Source organism: Trachinotus anak, unplaced genomic scaffold (genome assembly GCF_046630095.1).
Source record: "Trachinotus anak isolate AG129_WGS33_773 ecotype Australia unplaced genomic scaffold, CSIRO_AGI_Tana_v1 ptg000007l, whole genome shotgun sequence".
NCBI lineage: Eukaryota > Metazoa > Chordata > Actinopteri > Carangiformes > Carangidae > Trachinotus > Trachinotus anak.
In genome coordinates this window covers 9864071-9881354 of record NW_027273858.1, presented here as the reverse complement: position 1 = coordinate 9881354, position 17284 = coordinate 9864071, and the positions used below count along the sequence as shown (strand labels likewise).

At 37.9% G+C, this 17284-nt stretch overlaps 1 protein-coding gene across 3 annotated transcripts in view; it reads right to left on the bottom strand.

Moving 5' to 3' along the window:
* Positions 1–17284, bottom strand: part of LOC139622788 (VPS10 domain-containing receptor SorCS1-like) — a 47218-nt gene that overhangs the window by 13331 nt on the left and 16603 nt on the right. For all 3 annotated transcript variants that reach the window (XM_071480386.1, XM_071480387.1, XM_071480385.1), the window contains exons 3-17: positions 16164–16263; positions 15772–15930; positions 14260–14333; positions 9686–9750; positions 9005–9123; positions 8574–8663; positions 7471–7650; positions 5699–5845; positions 4235–4337; positions 3843–3919; positions 3082–3173; positions 2818–2925; positions 2395–2512; positions 2087–2220; positions 230–343 (exon numbers count right to left, since the gene is read on the bottom strand). In XM_071480386.1, coding sequence (XP_071336487.1) covers positions 230–343; positions 2087–2220; positions 2395–2512; positions 2818–2925; positions 3082–3173; positions 3843–3919; positions 4235–4337; positions 5699–5845; positions 7471–7650; positions 8574–8663; positions 9005–9123; positions 9686–9750; positions 14260–14333; positions 15772–15930; positions 16164–16263 — 1680 coding nt within the window. The remainder of the gene's footprint in view (positions 1–229; positions 344–2086; positions 2221–2394; positions 2513–2817; positions 2926–3081; positions 3174–3842; positions 3920–4234; positions 4338–5698; positions 5846–7470; positions 7651–8573; positions 8664–9004; positions 9124–9685; positions 9751–14259; positions 14334–15771; positions 15931–16163; positions 16264–17284) is intronic.

Sequence of the window (17284 nt, the reverse complement as noted above, 5' to 3'; positions counted from 1 at the left end):
CACAGCATGAGTGAATAAACAGGCATCCTATCGTACATACAACAATACATCCTGTATATGCACACAGGAAGTTACCAGAAGGTTATTCAAGGTTACCAGCCATTCATGTGTAGTATGCAAACAACAATTTCCACACAGAATAGCAGGAAGTAAAGCTTAAATGTAATCAAGGGTATTTGTGCCCCAACGACTGCCCTTGCTTATGTGGGTACAAGCGAATCAGGCGTACCCTGTGGTGTTGAGGAAGCTGTCCCCCGTGATGCAGTCTCTAGATGCTGCTGAAGGAACGAACCAGAAAGCCGGAGTGCAGCTCCCATCAATCTGCCTCTCAAACCCGTAGTCGCTGTTTCAGTTGGAATAACAAATGCAAAAAAAAAAAAAAAAAGATACATTAAGGTGTTATCAAGATTAGTTATCATTTATTTAAAATATCAGATACAATCACTCAGCTCAAAGGGAATCATACACAGCAAGTGCATGTCCACTGTGAATGGAGGTGTTCTGGGCAAGAGAAAAATGTTCACAGCACAGCAGTCTGGAGTAATTGAGAGTTGATGTTTTTTGTATCAAACCTCTGAAGCAGGAAAAGCATTGCTCGTGTTTACACAAACTATAATTATACCTTGGCAAAGTCAGAAGGCTCTGTCACAATTCTTTCATCATGATCAGGGAAACAGTCTCAGGAGCCAGAGTTGCAAAGTTTAATGAGTCTTTTAGTAATAGAGTGGTGTTAAGCTTGTAATGTACTAGTCAGTGCTGATCAATTAGGACTAGAACAAAAAGATGAAAGTAAGTATGAGACAGAGTGAAGTGATCAACAAGAAGTTCAGACTTGAAGCAATACTTGTGAGACATCAAGAAGAAGCTTATAATAGAGTCTTGGCTGAACCATTAGTGTCATTCATTATGCAGATCTATTCCGGGCACTCCATACAAGTAGAAAGATGCAGCAGTGTGCTCCTATCACATATTTGACTGTGACTGGTCCTGAGACTCTGCCTACACACACAAGAGCTTAAGGACAGACACCAAACAATCTGGCCCAAACATATCATCTCAAAACAAAAAGAAAATTAAATCAAACATTGGACCGTTACAGGCAGGACAGACTTCCCAGGGAGGCCAGGCTGTGTTCACTTTGTCATTAAAGAGAGATTGAGACAGAATCTCTCTTCCTACTGTACTATTAAAAATATTTTTTTTTTTTCTTTGAAGAAAATAAATAACATATCAATAACCCCTGAGTTTATCCATGTCCCTGATCCTCAGAGACTGGCCTGTCTATGTGGGGGAGAAAGGTCCATGTGCAGTATTAGCTGCAAAATATGATGACTGTTGTCATGAGGAGAAACAAACTCTGTAGTAAATGTTTGAGTGATTACATCTGTAAAAGTGTGACTGTTATTCTCTCTGTTAGGCCTTTTCTGCCCTGCGTGGTCATGAGCTGAATGGAATGCAATTGTTATTTAATACTCTTTTATTATATTGTATTTGATATGATGCTGATATTTGCATATTGTTGTATATTTATTGCTAATAGTCTATCAATATTAGTCATTTTCTGTACTGCTTTGTCAATATAATATCTCTGATCTGTCATGCTAATAAAACTTATTTGAATTTGAATTTGCCTGCTGAGCAGTTATTCAATATTATCAGCCATCTTTATGTGATCCTACAGCTTTTTCCAAACAAACTGTAGTTAAAATTTAACAATTTAAAGTTTTTGTCTTACCTGTCTTAAGAGTTTGGTCTGATGTAATGTGTGACCAGAGTTCATTGCTCTGGACATCGGCTTGATTGTTTACATGTAATTTTGCACACATGTGGTAGGTACATAGATATATTTTGAAATCTGATATTATATTAAGATGACAGATAGATTAGACAGAATAGATAGATAGACAGAAGATATAACAGAAATAATATTAAAACATAGTGAATTATAAGATATAAGATATTAAGACTCTCCTCTTGTTCTGCTTTACGTTTGCTTCACAGACTCTGCCTCTGGAGATTGATAAAGTGTTGTGCATTCATTGGATTTAATGAAGTGAAAAGAGTAGCTGCAGAGCAGGGAACTCACCACTCAAAATCTGCCTCTGTGCACGGGCAAGAGTCTGACATCTGGGAAATATACTGATCTCTGGCCTTGACACATCGAACGTTTGCTTTCAGTTTTTGGAAGATTCTCTTCATTCCCATGATGCACACTTCCCCCTGTGATGAATAATGCATCATAAAAAATTTCAGAGGGTCTTTTTCCCCCTTTTTTATGTCTTTTTACGATCTTTTGCTTTTATTGTCTGACTGAATCAAAGAGACTCACTCGAGTTTAATCAATGGCTTAAAGTTCATCTTATCAACATTCAAGTAGCAGTGAAATCCTCTTACCTCACTGTGTAACTGCCATGTCAGATAATCCTCAGATGTGCATCGATGTTGGAAAATGGACCGGAAGTCAATTTTGACAAGTTGCCATTCAGATCGATGACTGAAATGACCAAATATTCTGCACAAACAAAAAGGTCAAAAACATTTGGTACATGGGGCAGATCCAAGGAAAAAAAAAGTTGTGTGAAAAAAAGGAAACATTGTAACATCACTTTGCTAATTTTGATGCATTGACTTAAATCCATTTTCCTCTGTGGGTTGAGAAACCCCTCTACATCTTGGGCTTATGAAACCCTTTCAAACCCACATTAAATAAATTGAAGCATATTCATGTACACTTCTAAGTCTTCATCAGAGCAATATATAATTAACTAGTACAGTAATTAACAAACATTCACTTTTTATGGCTCCTTCATATCTTACGTCATTATGAGGGTGTCCTCTCCAGGCTCCCCCAGCACCCCATCAACATAGAGCGGAGAGGAGGTGAAGCTATATTTGTCCCAGTTTCTGCCCTCATCAAAACTCAGCCTGAGGGACAGAACAATGGTTGGATCACAGACAGACAAGCCACCAATAGAGTTGGATTCAGTAAGAAAAGCCTCAGCAGGGGCGCAGTGTGACTTCTTGTTTTAAAGATTGAGTATAGCCTCTAAAAAGATGCAGTGCATCCTTGGAGAGTCTTACCAAATGTGCCTAATTGGCAGAGGTGTGTGTCGGATGGCCACCAGAGATCCTCCTTGATTCAGGAAAAACACACTGTACTCTTCCTGAAAAACCTGCAGACACAACCGACCAGCTTCACTTTATCCCACCAGAGAAAAGTTCACGTCTCCACAAAGTATGCAACTTAAGGAACATGCCTACTTACACCTACACATTAAAGTAGAAACCACAGCTGTTCTTTGCACAAGAGTCCCAGTTGTGTGAACAAACAAAAGCGTCAAGCAAGTGTTACTCTCTTTGTTGAATTCTGGAGCGTTAAGCCGACGGCAAAAAATCTGCGTGCTCCTTTTGATTTATTTGTTTTACAGATCAGAGATCCACATGTCTCGCACAAGGCTGCGTGTCAAACCTCAATTCTTTATTTCTTTGCAACTGCGACTGCAGCACCATGAACTGAAAGCTGGTATTAAATGCTCAGTCAGATTCCTTGTTTTCTTCTCTTATTCTTTATTCAGATAATGTCTGACTGCAGACATAGTTTTTCATTGTGCTCTGTATTATATTGTGAGGAAGTTATAGGGAAAGATGGTATTTAGCGCAGAAGCTTTGAAGAAGTTCTTTCCATTTTGGTGAATAGGTGAAAAGTTTTTGTGAGAAAAGGTAATCTTGCTCAGCTAAGTAACCTATTCATAAGCTATTGCTGCATAAACATAGGATATTGTACAGGTATTGGCATCACAACATTTGCACCAAACCCTAGTCTTATGGTAACTGTACTGTACCTCTCTCCAGGTATTTCCAGCATCAGATGTGATGAAAATACTGACATTAGTACCGGTCAGCTCAGGTCCGACCACACCTGAATACAAAAGGAAGAAGATCAGTGTTTTTTTTAATCTTCATTATTTCAAGAAGTCACTTAAACACTGGCAAATCAGTGTGGTTGACATCTTAGTATTTACTCAGGCAACCCTTTGCATTGAACATGAAACAGATGCGCAGGAGAGATGGGTTTCATTTCATTTTGCAAACTGCTGCCAGCTGAGAAAGACAGAGCTGGGACCAGAACTAAAGAACAGATCTGACTGGGAGAACTGAGGGATATGATCAAGGAGCGGCATTAAGGCTGAGAGCAAACAACAGCATGGATGTGCAAATCAAACAATGTCCTCACCCGATGCTATTATAATTCCTGGAGCTGAATCTTTGCTGACAATGTTTCCTGAGGTGTAAGGATTCTCCGACACATGAAGGTGCAGATGTAACGAACAGAACGGCTGAGGAACACAAAGGAGATTAGTTTGCTGTTGTCAGAATGTGAAATTGAAAGGTTAGATACAGACATGGTTCATACCATAAAAAAAACCCAGCAGAAAAACTGCCCTGAATTAATAGTGGACCTAAGACTATAAGTTAATTCTTTATGAAAAGAGCTAAGAGTTTGCTGAGGGTTATTAAAATGGACACTCATTTATTTAAAAACCTTAAGAAAATGTGAAACTGGTATGGCAGTGAGATCTGTAACAGGACTCTGAGCACAAAAAAAGGCTGAATATTTGTGGTAAACTAAATATGTCAAAGAAGCAAAGTTTCTCAACACAAATATTATCATACACAAACTCTCCACAGAATGGATGCGATTAACTGGTGATTTATGCTTCAATATGAAAGCATCATTGACTCCTGATTCATGCTGACTCAAATACCAAACATATCAAAGTGTGTGTTTTCTGTTATTATAGTTGGTATGGTGACACGTAACACAGTCGAAAGCAACTAAAGGTTCAGATTTAAAATGACTGGGAAGATGAAATAGTGGAAATAGCATCTTATTGAGTGTATGCACAGTAGATTGAAGGGTAGATATGTTCGTGAGACCTTTTTTAGACTCTTTCATTTCAGAATCTCCTGTGTAAAGGATTGTTTTCCATTTATTTTTTTTTTATGTTTTCCTAGTCTGGCTCTACCAGTTTTGTTTATGCTCCTTCCATCTATTTTGCTTTATTTCCATTAGTTTTTCTGCTTTCTGCACCACGTCTTTCAGTAATATCTCTTCTTGTGACTATGTGATAATTTAAAGTTTAACTTGCTGCCGTGCACAAAACCTTTCCTTTAAAATGAATAAAAATTTAGATGCCAAAAACAATTTAACTGAACAGATTAACAGTCTTGTAATAATGAATGGGAACATAACAGTCTTTCTTAACTAATTTATTAAGTCATCCATCAAATCACTGAAATCATCCCAGTTGTTATTATACAATATATTGTACAATGCAACATAATACAATGTATTATGATAAACTACTACCACTACTACTATTGCTAATAATACAAGCAATATAACATTATTAATCTAATATCTTCATATTTCTGCATTTACCATGTATTAATGACAGTTTTGTTGAAATAACTCAATAATTTAATAATGTAAGTAATAGTGTTATATAGATGGGTGGCTTTTGCCAAAATGGATAAAAAAAATTGTAATATAAATTTTACAAGGCCTGAGCTGTGTTGATTTGATACATATTTATTTACAGTCTGTGACCATGGTATGGTGTGATTCAGTGTATTATTTGAGCAGATAATGGAAATCCAAGTAACCAAATCTATATTTTGTCAGTGGCCCACTTACTTGTTCACAATAGACCTTGTTTCCCTGGAGATCGGTTGTTGGAGCCTGAAGAAGATGCCAGTCTCTCCCCTTGTTGTATGTGATATAAGTTTTCACTTGGTTCTCAACAACTTTATTTGACAGGAACACCCCTTTAATCCCTGCAACCTGCGAACATGAGAGACGGAGAGCAGTAGGAGGAAAAATAACAAAAAAGAGAGTGGGAAAAAAAAGTAGCCGTAAATTATTCAAACTTAAATAAAGCTGAAGGCCTAGTTCGGAGACGAAGAGAAGTCTGAAAGTGATAGTTTTTCTGACAGGGAGCACTATTTTGGACCATCTGTAGGACTCTAGAATCAAAACAGCATATGGCGCAGCCCTGAGATATTTCATCTTCTTTGTATTTATGTGCACAGAGATGGAGATGCAGCTACCACTTGAGTTCCCATTTCTCTTCCATTTGGACTAGTGGACTACTTGGACATTTAGACCACTAGTCTGTCGTTGCAGCTAAATAGGTCTGGGCGCACGATGTGCGTGGAGGTCAGTGAGCAGTGAGAGTAACCACTGCTGATGGCTATTTTAGGTGTGTAACAGTGTGAGGCTTTTACTGCTGGCTACAAGATGAGGATAATCTAGAGTGATGCATACATGGGCAGTGATGCAACCTCATAGTACATCTGTCAACACAGATATAACGTGTTCAGGGCACAAGTTAAAGCTGCTATTTCGCCTGTATTGTGACTGTGGGCTGTAAGTGACACCGGAGTTTACTAAACTTGTGAGCTACTCAGATACTGCAGAATAAAATGCAGTGTACCAACATCTGTTCCATTATGGCGAGGACATCCATGACCCCTGGGCGCAGGGTACATTTGAGGAAAACAAAACAGAAAATCAAGAATAACTCTAAGGAAAGTTTTAGGCTGTCTGCTGGCACTTAACTTGTCAGAGGCAGAGTCTGTTTTACTGTCTGAGAAAGTTCTCAAAGCAGGAATTCAAATTTCTATGGTGCTCTTAGATACACACAGTAAATGGGACCTTTTTGTTTGCACATAGCTCTCTTCTAGCTCTCTCGCGCTCTCATAGTGAAAAAACAAACTGAAGACTCCAACTTATCTGTCTATATGATCTATATGAGCCCAGATTAGCAGCCTGTCCATGACCAATGCATGCTGCTAAAGCCAGCCCTCAACGCTGATTGATCATTCAGTCCATATAATGTCCAAACATAGTGAAAAATATCCAGTAATTCCTGAGTCACCTCTTCAAATTTCTTCCTTTGTCTGACCAATAGTTCAAACCCCGAGGTTAAACACTGAGATAATCAGTTTGTAAAGATTCAACATTCTACAGCTAATTCTCATATCTGAGGAACAGAAACCAGAAAATGTTTTGCATTTTTGTTTGATTTACAATTTCAGTGTTTAATAAATTATTAAAATAGCTGTGAAATTGATTTTGAGTTACTTAATAAACTACTAATTTACATACTAATTTCAGCACTAATTAAATGTAAAATAAATTTAGTCTATTCCAAATGTGGGCAGCATTGGAACATACGGAATATGTAGGCAGAAAATCATTTTGCATAACAGAAAATCATTTTGCATGCATGTAAAATTGCACTCATTTACTGCACAAATTAGTTGCTTGAACATGACACATTGTCCTATAAACCGCAGCAGTCACAAAACTAGGCCATGGATTTGAGTAGGGTGTGTTCGACCTGGAATAACCTGGAACATGAAAACAGATGACAGCGGCACGCCGATAGCGCTGTCACTGCTTACCTCATACAGGTCTATCATGATGTTGCCCTCAGGTCCTCCGCTGCTCACAACATTCTCCAACATCAGGGTGAACAGCAGTCCTCTGGACTCAGACATGTACAGGTTGTAGGAGTCATTCTGGTGCCAGTCCTGAATCGCTGCCACCACCTGGTTATCATCTGTGCTGATTATCTGCAAGTCCTAAATATATGAAATTCATGAGTCTCTGTGTGGATTAGGCAACTAACCAGCCAACAAGGTTTTCAGAATCGATTTAAGGGAGCTCTCTCAGCAAAAAAAAAAAAAAAGGCAAATCTGATTTGTAGTGCGCAAAATAGCCGCCACAGAGCTTGAGCAGCAAGCTAGCGATTCGTCACTTCTTGACATCATTCAGTCAGGATCAGCAGCGATCAGACCTCAGGCGCTTCATGCCATGCACTAAAAATGAGGACAGGCTTCATTTAATTTTACTGAATCCTTTTCCCAGAGTGAGGCGAGATAGGGGATGTGTGTCCTTCAAGGAAATTTTGACAGTGTACATGGATGGATGGATGGATGGAAAGATTGATCGAAACAACACAGTGGGCACTAAATCTCTCCTGTTGTTATGACACTGTCTCTCAAACCACTAAGCCACCCTGCTGTGCCTTCAGTGAATGGAAATTAGTGCAGAATACTGTTGTGTGCAAATGCAAATGACCCTTTCTACTTCAAAAAGTTCCTTTGGAGTTCTGGGGAACACTGACTGTGCAACTCCAGCTTCATTTTCAGACATTTCCCGTCAACAGACGGGAGGGGAACTGATTAAAAACTAGGCATGGGTCTTAAATAAACACAAGATCTAAGGATATAATTATGCATAACAGAATCAATTTTCAGAAGGATAATAATGTGGGGAAAACAACTTAATGGATTTGTCAGCAAACATTATGTCTAACTGGAAACAAATGTACTTCAGATCATTTGAAAAATCAACCCACAGTAAGTCATCATGGCACCACAGAGTAGCCTGAAGGAATAAATAGTGGGTTTCACAGCAAAATTAATGCTGCACTTGCTCTGCTGCCTGTTGCTCTGCATGTGCTTAACTCACCAAAACACTGCAGCCTGTCCAGCAGCCTTACCTTTGGCAGAGTGTATTTAGGAAGCTTCATCGGGTAGAAAGCGTTTCTTTTATAGGACACATAATGGACAGACTGGCCACCTATTGGCACCTAGAAAAGCAATACAGTGCGATTTGCAGTTAATCACATTTCAGGTGAATATTAGTAAGATTAACTGTGTACACTGATTGCTAGCAGCATGTATTAAACAGTTTAAACCACCATCAAAACTCTGAGTTTGTGGTAATTAGGTTGTTGTGCATTATGACAGAGTGCAGCTCTGAGCATAATACACAACAGTGTGATTTCAGTTTCATGCCATCCTTTCCCAGGATAATGGCCCCTTTTAGTTAATGAAAAACATGACTGTACATTAAGATGCGATTGAATGCAGTGATTTTACAGCTTTTAATTGTCTTTTAATGAAGCCAGACCTTGCAATAAAAACCCACCTGGATGAAAACGTATTCATCCTGAACCACCAGGGAATTAGGGATGATAAATCCAGGGAAAGGCTTGCCCTTGTTTCCATCAGAGCAGTTCTGAAGTTTACAAGTTATGTACTGTGACCCTGTGGGTAAGCAAGAAATCAGTGCTAAAAATATGACAAAGAGGAAAACAAACAACCTTCTGCAGACCACAGTCAAGGTTTAGCATTGCTTATGCTGATGGTATTAAGTGAGCCACTGAGGCAAAATTGTGGATTCTTTATACTCCTTATTCTCACTAATAGATAAAGTAGAGAGAGCTGTCCCAGTGTGTTAGCATCAGCCAAATGAGGCGATCTCCCCAGGGACAGGGCATTAACACACGAGGCCTTATGGAAGTGCCTCCCTCTCTGTGCTGTGGCCAAGAAAATAGCCAAGTCATAGCCTGGCCTTTAAAAAATGAATTAGCTCAATCGTATGAAAAGTCTCCATGCAGCTAGGTCAGATGAGGAAGGGAGTTGTAGCACAGAATATATAATATACAAAATAAAAAAATAAATAAAAAAATAAAAAATAAATTTAAGAATTACACACAAAAGTAAGAGAAATTTGAAATGTTCTCTAATATAATAATATACGTTATAATACACACAAACACAACAGAAAGATGTCATTTAACGAGTAATATGTCACATTATTACTCACGTCCATCAGAGACACTGATCTCCAGATGAATCATTCCTTGATCTTTATCTAAACCCAGTCTGGACCTGTAACATCATGAGAAACATCTATTAAACATTAGGTTTCTACTTACAGGCAAATTTCTATTAATAGTAACATCATGTACATTATTAACAACATCCCTTACCTACAGGCCTTGTGACCCTTTAAAATTAAGCCATGTCTTGTTTTCTATCCTCATCACAGCTAATGTACTGTATGGCATCATTAAAACATGAGCTGTACTTGTAAACATGAGTCGACTGACTCACACTGATTGTTCTTTCTCACATACTGTTTGTTTTCCTTAAAAAAATGAAATTGTTTTATTACAATATAAAACGCAAGTGTTAACTAAGTGAAAGATTTACACATCACTAAACGCACCCCACAAACTAGTTTTTACTTAAACATCAGCTGTTACTAAGTGACAAAACTAACCACAGATTGCTGATACTGTACACCAGCCCTGTAGAAGAGTAAAATAATTCTTTACACATCTGACACTGCAGCACAAAGTTGCACAAAGTTGCACAAAATGTTAAAAAAATGAAAAATGGGGAGATTTTAAATTAAACTTAACAAAAATGAGAGTTCCTCAAATTACAAAACGGTATGATAAAGCTAAGAGAATAGTTTAATAGCATTGGTTAGATTAACATAAAACCAGTCATTCTAAACAGCATGAATACTACTAACCCTGAAATACATTTCAACATGGATACATATATAAATGAAATTAAGTCGTAAACACAAAGGATTACATAGGACTAGCAGGTTGGTCATACATAAAAATGTTCATATTGGGCAGTTATGTTACTTTTGGATAAGACATTCCTCAAGTTTTAATGGTGCAACCTGATTTTAAACACTCAAACTAATACTACAATAAGCTTGAAAAAAGTAAAACTTAGACTCATTTGGTTTTGACCCCAAGATTTGGAGCCACTGATTATGTAGCATGCAGTACAGAAAGTGCTGTATAGACTTTGTTACAGAGCATTTGTCTTGTAATTTTAACAATTCTTGTTATTTATTTCACAATCATGTGGCTTAATGAGGCATTAAGGGAAAAAACTTGATCAACTGTATGCTGTTGTCCCATGGCTTATTTTGACAAAGTGATGCCGTGTAAATGACTATAACCAAAACAAATAAAACTGTGAAAAATTATTTCAATTTTCTGTTATTATATGTGGTTCACGTAAGAGTTTTTGTTTTGAATTTGTAGGGGGATATAAGAGATGCAGCTGGGATCTTTACTGTTCTATCTGCAGCAATAATACAACAACCTTATCTATAAACACTGGCCTGATGGACATTTGACCTGCACTGCTCTTTATGGGTAAGGTGTACTTTTCCATTTCATTCACTTTTAATAGAGATTCTTCATAATACTTGTTATGTGCAGAGCGACAGGAGTGACCACTTGTTATATTAATAGCAGCTGTTGTGACACAAGATGGGTTTCTTCTCATTTTCTATACTGTGTCTGAACTATAATATAAAAAGCCCCCGTCCTGCTTCCCTCAGCACTCTGTAATTGCCTCAAAGCTCCATCTCTTTTAATGGACTTTCTGTCAAACACTTCATCCAATTCTATCAGCGAGCAGCAGCCCTTGCTCTTAAATAAACCCCTGCAATGTTACACTGTGTTCCCCCATAACTAACACATACCACTACGTCTGCCTAGCAAAGGTGCCTGTTAACATGTTTTTGTAAGTCGCGTTTGTCAGATTTTTTTAGATGCGATGAGCAGTGCAGGAAGGGATGAAAGTGATTCTTCCACAGTGAATCTCTGATGGTGTGGGGAGCATTTTTTTCCTGGAGGACAAAAGGAAGTGTATTACATAGTTGAACATCAAAAACATGGCTTTTGATTGATCATCTTCTAACACTTCAATTTCAGGATGCTGCTAAAGAATTCTCAGACCCCAGTGTCCTTACTTAGCATATTGACTCAAACTATAAATAATGATTGGACATACACAGTATATATTAATATTAAAGAATGTGAGTAAATGTAATATACTTAACTTGTGGACAGCAGCTCACTAGAGAGATTTGCTAGAGAGGTAAAATTATAATAATAATAATTATTATTATCAAATTATTATTAGCAAACAGGTTGCAGTGCGAATTGTTCCTGATAAGAAATGCTTTGGCACAAAACTAAATTACAAACTAAATTACAGCCACAGTATAAAGCGTTATGTGATGCAGAGCCAAAGATCTCTATGCGCACAGTCGAGCTCAGGTACATTACCATTAGCTAGAGACTGGAGAGAAAGGGCTTTGTTATGTGGCTTGGGTGAGATTGAGAATGAGGTACTTTTTGTGCTCATTATACAATGATTTAAGGGCCACAATTCTGTGCAATTCGGATGAGCTCTGCCGGGTGGATGATTATGAAAACCTTAAGGTTTTTTGTGCCATATTTTATTAGCAGTGCTTCGGACGGCAGCTCTTTATTTGCAATGTAACAGTATATCTAAGAATTTATGCTCTTGTCTAACCACTGTATCTGTGTTTTTGGCGTCTTATGGGTCCATGTGGGCAGAAACTTGCATGTGCATCATAACACAATAAACAACCTAGCTAACTAACGAAGCACGCACAAATAGTCGTTACTGTGGATTTATTTCATGAACACTTTTTTTAATGCAGATGCTGCAATCTTGAACTGTACCATTAACCCTATGTCTACCACAGCTGTTTTGCTGAATAAATTGGGAATGATTAATTAGCACCACTGGAGCATGATTACTCTTCAACCTCCACGAGAAATGAGTGTCATACATCTATGTTCCTTTGAGGTTAAAAATATCTGCCTCATTAAACAACAGATAGTCTTTGTGCTTTGTTTTGTCTAATATCTACTTAGTCATCACCTCTTCCCTCAAGTGATTTTTATTCACACTAATATTGTTAACATGTTGGCTCATTGTATTTCCCAGACCAAGGCAGAAACACTTATATCTCTCCACTGTAGGTCACTCCAGCCTCCTTCATTAATCCATGGGTCTGTTTTTTAATTCTGTGGATAAGAGGGTGAAAAGGATTTCGTAGCCAACAACTATAAAAACCATTATAAATTAAGGATTTATCCTAGGCCATAATCCCTGTACCAGCACCCAACCGCTAATAATGCTAAAACGCTCAAGGAGACAGCCACAAGAAATGAAAATGGATAATGTTTGGATATGATTCGATTTGTGACACACTCTCAACACTATCATAACAATATTTCATAAGCAGACTGCATTCAACACATCAAATTTTACCCTGTATGTGTAAACTGGAGGCTTAGAGCACAAAAGAAAATCTACATTATTTATCAGTGTGAGCTCTGCCTGGTTTGGAATTTAGCAATAAAAGCAATTGGATTAAAATGTGTAGTGATACTTCCTTTACACAGTTTTACCTTTAATGTCATCAGTGGTGGAAAGTAACTCAGGACATTTACTCAAGTTCTGCTTTGAAACAAAAAAAAAAAACAGTAACAAACAAATATTTTCTATATGTATAGATATAGCGAAGTAATGGCGTCCCGAGCAGCAAGTGCACCCCCTCGGCATGTGTTGCAATCTGAGTTTCCCTGGTTTTTGTTTTGGTCTGGAGTTTGCTTCAGTGTGCAATTGCTACATAGCCAACATTAGCATTAACATGCTGGTTTAGTTACCAGCCTTACCAAGCCCTTCAGCTATCATTGTGTTTACAAGACAGGAGGTTATAATAGGCCCTCTGAGCAGCAGTTCTTTTTTCAGGGCAGCCTGGATGCTACAGTAACTCTGTATTGGAAAGTGACAAGGTTAGCATGCTAACTTCAGTAGAGGAAAAGAAGTGAAAGAAATAGATGCACAACTGAAGGGTTGCTTCCAGCCGTTGGAGACAGCTCTTGGTGTCTAAAGGAATGAATTCTGACGCTGACCTTGCAGTGTTTCTTCTAGACTGATAAATAAACAGATGTTAATGCTTACATTGGCTGTGTGACATTAGTAAAACTTACAAATAGCTCCTTTAGATGCAGAATTGTTGCTTGTAATGGAGCTTGTTCTACATTGTTGTATTGGTACTTTTATGTAGGTAAAGAATCAGAGTATTTCTTCCACCACATACTGTAATAACAAAAAAAAGTCATAACATTTTTTTGACAGTACTCTTGGGACTTATGCATGCCAGACTTGTCAACAGGTTTAACTCTGACTTAATAATTCATATTGTTGCTGGAAATGAGACACTATTATTAATATTAATATTAATGCAGTATGAGTCAGTACCCTGGTCACTGTTTACTCATGTTTAAACTACATCAGTATACAGAATCTGTGAACACCTGTCCAGCAGAAATCATATATACTCAACTATAGAACATGAAAATAAATACGGTGAAGGTTTTTCCCCCCTGTACTCCTCCTGTGAACAGAACACTAAATGTGCATCCAATTTAATATATTAATGTATAATTGTATTCTGCCTACTGTCAATTATTCATATTGCAGTATTAGACTCCCAGAAAGACAAACGCTCTACAAATGATTGATTGATGATCTCACCAGTAGAATCTGTTGGGGACGACACCATCATGCACAAGCTGCCATCTCCTCCCAAACTCCACAGAGACATAGAGCTGAAAATGAGAGGAATGCATTAACCAAATGAGTTACAGTATAAAGAATAATTTTCCAAGTCAGAATATCCAAGAGAATTGTTACCAGATTTATGTACAACTGTATTATCAAGTAGCTGTCATTAAAGTTGTAGATTTTGGGGCATCAATATGTTTATGATCTTTTGAGTATTCCACTACTGAGCCCATACTCTATGTGAAAATGCACCAGGGATTAGAAAACCTGTCAGTTCCTATAAAAATACAATGATCTGAAGCCAGGTTTTTAAAATAAAAACAGCAAAGATCATTTGCTTTGATGTCTTGGTAAAGAGAAGGGAGGTCATAGGCCTCTTTGTTAAAATCAAAGTGTCTCTTTAGAGTAACTCAACAGGATTTCAGCCTAACTGTCTTTATAAAATCACCCATTTGACTATTATTGTATGAAACAAGCATTCAGAAGGCCTGTCATATCTGGCTTTAATGATCAAGCAGCAGGCATCTTAAGCTCAGAGCTTTACAATGGTAACATTAATTTGACTTATCTAAGAGCTTGCAACTTCTAAAAGACATGACAGACAATCAATAAATGTAAAATCAAACCAGAAACCTGAGATTAATTTCATTCTAGCTGTGATAAAAGGAAATATAAAACACCTGACAGAATTTAGCTTATAACTAAAGACATACAGAATGACCTGAAGGCAAACTTCTCTGGAGCGTCTTTATTTTGACCTGTCGATGGCTCTCAGCTAAGCTTTCATCTTACTCCCAGCGCCGTTTATTTCACTTCTCAGACCTTGACTTTTCTTCTCTCTGAAAATCAAGTCTTCCAATAGCAGACTGTGGAGGCCGAATTTGATATCTGAGGTGTTGAGTGAAGCAGACAGCAGGGTTCTCACAAAGAGTAATGAAGGGTGTGTGTGTTTATGCCCGCCATTGTGTGTGTATGTGTGTGTGTGTGAGAGAGAGAGAGAGCTTGAGAATTGTTTGGGCGTGTCTCCTTTGTTAACCTTCCCCTGTGCTGTCTAGGACACATCCATTCAAAGTAAGGCTCTGCAGCCAGACCTTACGACTTGTTTAGAGGAGCAGGTGATCAGCTGTGTCTGTTTCGGCAACTGTAGCCTTGACTTAAGTGGTAGATGTCTCTGCTCATGAAGACTATGTCCTTAAAAGCTAGCCGCTATTATCAAAATGAATGCTTTTGTCCATGACGGCACCCTATGTTTTGTATCACTTTAAAGAGATATTACTTATGTTGCGACCTGATAGGCTTGTGATATATAATCTAACAGAACAACAATCTGACAGTGCCTCTACACCAAGCTAACAAAATCAGAAATACAGCAAGTAAACCATACATAACAACTCTTATTTCCATCTGGAGATTTTGTTTTTTCCTGTCACATTTTCAGTTTTTATTCCAGCTATTTCATGCCACATGACAGCTACACGCTACCTTTTGGTCGTGGCTGTAAGCCAGAATCCAGTCCTCCTGCTCGGGGTGAAAAAGCAGGCTGAGGATATCAAAGGCTAAGCTGTGTTTCTGATAGGACGCCCCCTCGTCAAGGCTAATGAGCAGGCTGCTCTCCACCTCCGGGTCGGTCAGTAACATGATCTGAGATGAGACGAGAAAGGAGACGGGGGGATCAGCGGCCCACCTTGACAGCATCCATTCCACAGGGCTTAAGTGTGCTTGTGGAACGTGCTGCTCGTCACACACACATATTGCAGATTCCTGCAGGGCCGCTCTGTAGTGAAAATGATTACAACTCTGCAACACACCGATAATAATTGACAGATTTAATTAACACAGGCAGGACTTTTCATAACAAGCACATGGACACCTACCTTCCTTTTGTTGTTCGGACTTACGTACAAGTAGCTCAGTATGGTTTTTGGCCCAACTTTCTCATTAAGTTTCTCATATGTGGTCCCATAATCTGTTGACCTAAAATTCAATTATAGGATATAGAAAATAGGTTGTGGTGCAAAGTAAAGGAGAACTGAACAACACCTAGTAGTTATGATGCTGATGGTATCATTAAGCATATCAGGCAGGCAGAAAATTGCAGCAGCAGTAGTCATGAGGCAATTTGCTAGATGGATGGAGATTTTTTTAATTATCAAAATAAACAAGAATATCCTGTGTGGGATGCATGGTGAGAGGATGAACTACTATTATTATTATTATTATTATCATCATTATTATCATCATTGTTGATGCTTTGGGGTAAAAATGTAATTCAAAGGTTTGTGATTTTCATGTTTTCTAATTCAAATAGATGAATGGAGGATTTATTTGCCTGTTGAGTGAAAATAATGTTGACAATAGCAGGGTTTTGCAGCTTTTTCAAAACCAGAGATAAACTTGAAAATATTGATTGTCCTGAAGAGAATGGCTTTCCTTTGCTGAGTTCATTTTGGAGGTCATTCACTGTCACGACATAGATATCGGTCTCAGTTGTTTGGTGACATTTCAAAAACAAGTGACCATGGAATGTTTTATACAGCAATATAAAACATGTTTGTGGAGTCCTGTAATTTATTTTATTTTTATAGACATTTGGGAAATATGTAGTCATTATTGTTAATTTCACCCTTGTTTGTTGACGACATTGGCTTTACTTCCTCATTGTTTGGAGCCTCACAGAACCCAATGCTGTATGTATAAAAACTAATATTAATAATACTACTACTTAATATTAATCTGCAAAATCAACCACTTTCTTTCCTACAAATATATCTTCTTTTATTATGACCTTATAAAAATCAAAACATAGAGTATTACAGTCGTAACTCCTCCTTTTGCCACAAATTGGGCTTGCAAAATGATGAAGGTGACAACATGGGGAAATCAGCATAAAGCATTGTTGTTGTTATTAAACCAAATAAGGACATATTTCATGTTTATTCATGTGTATTTTATACACACCTGTATCACTTGCAGGTTGCTTTGGATAAAAGTGTCT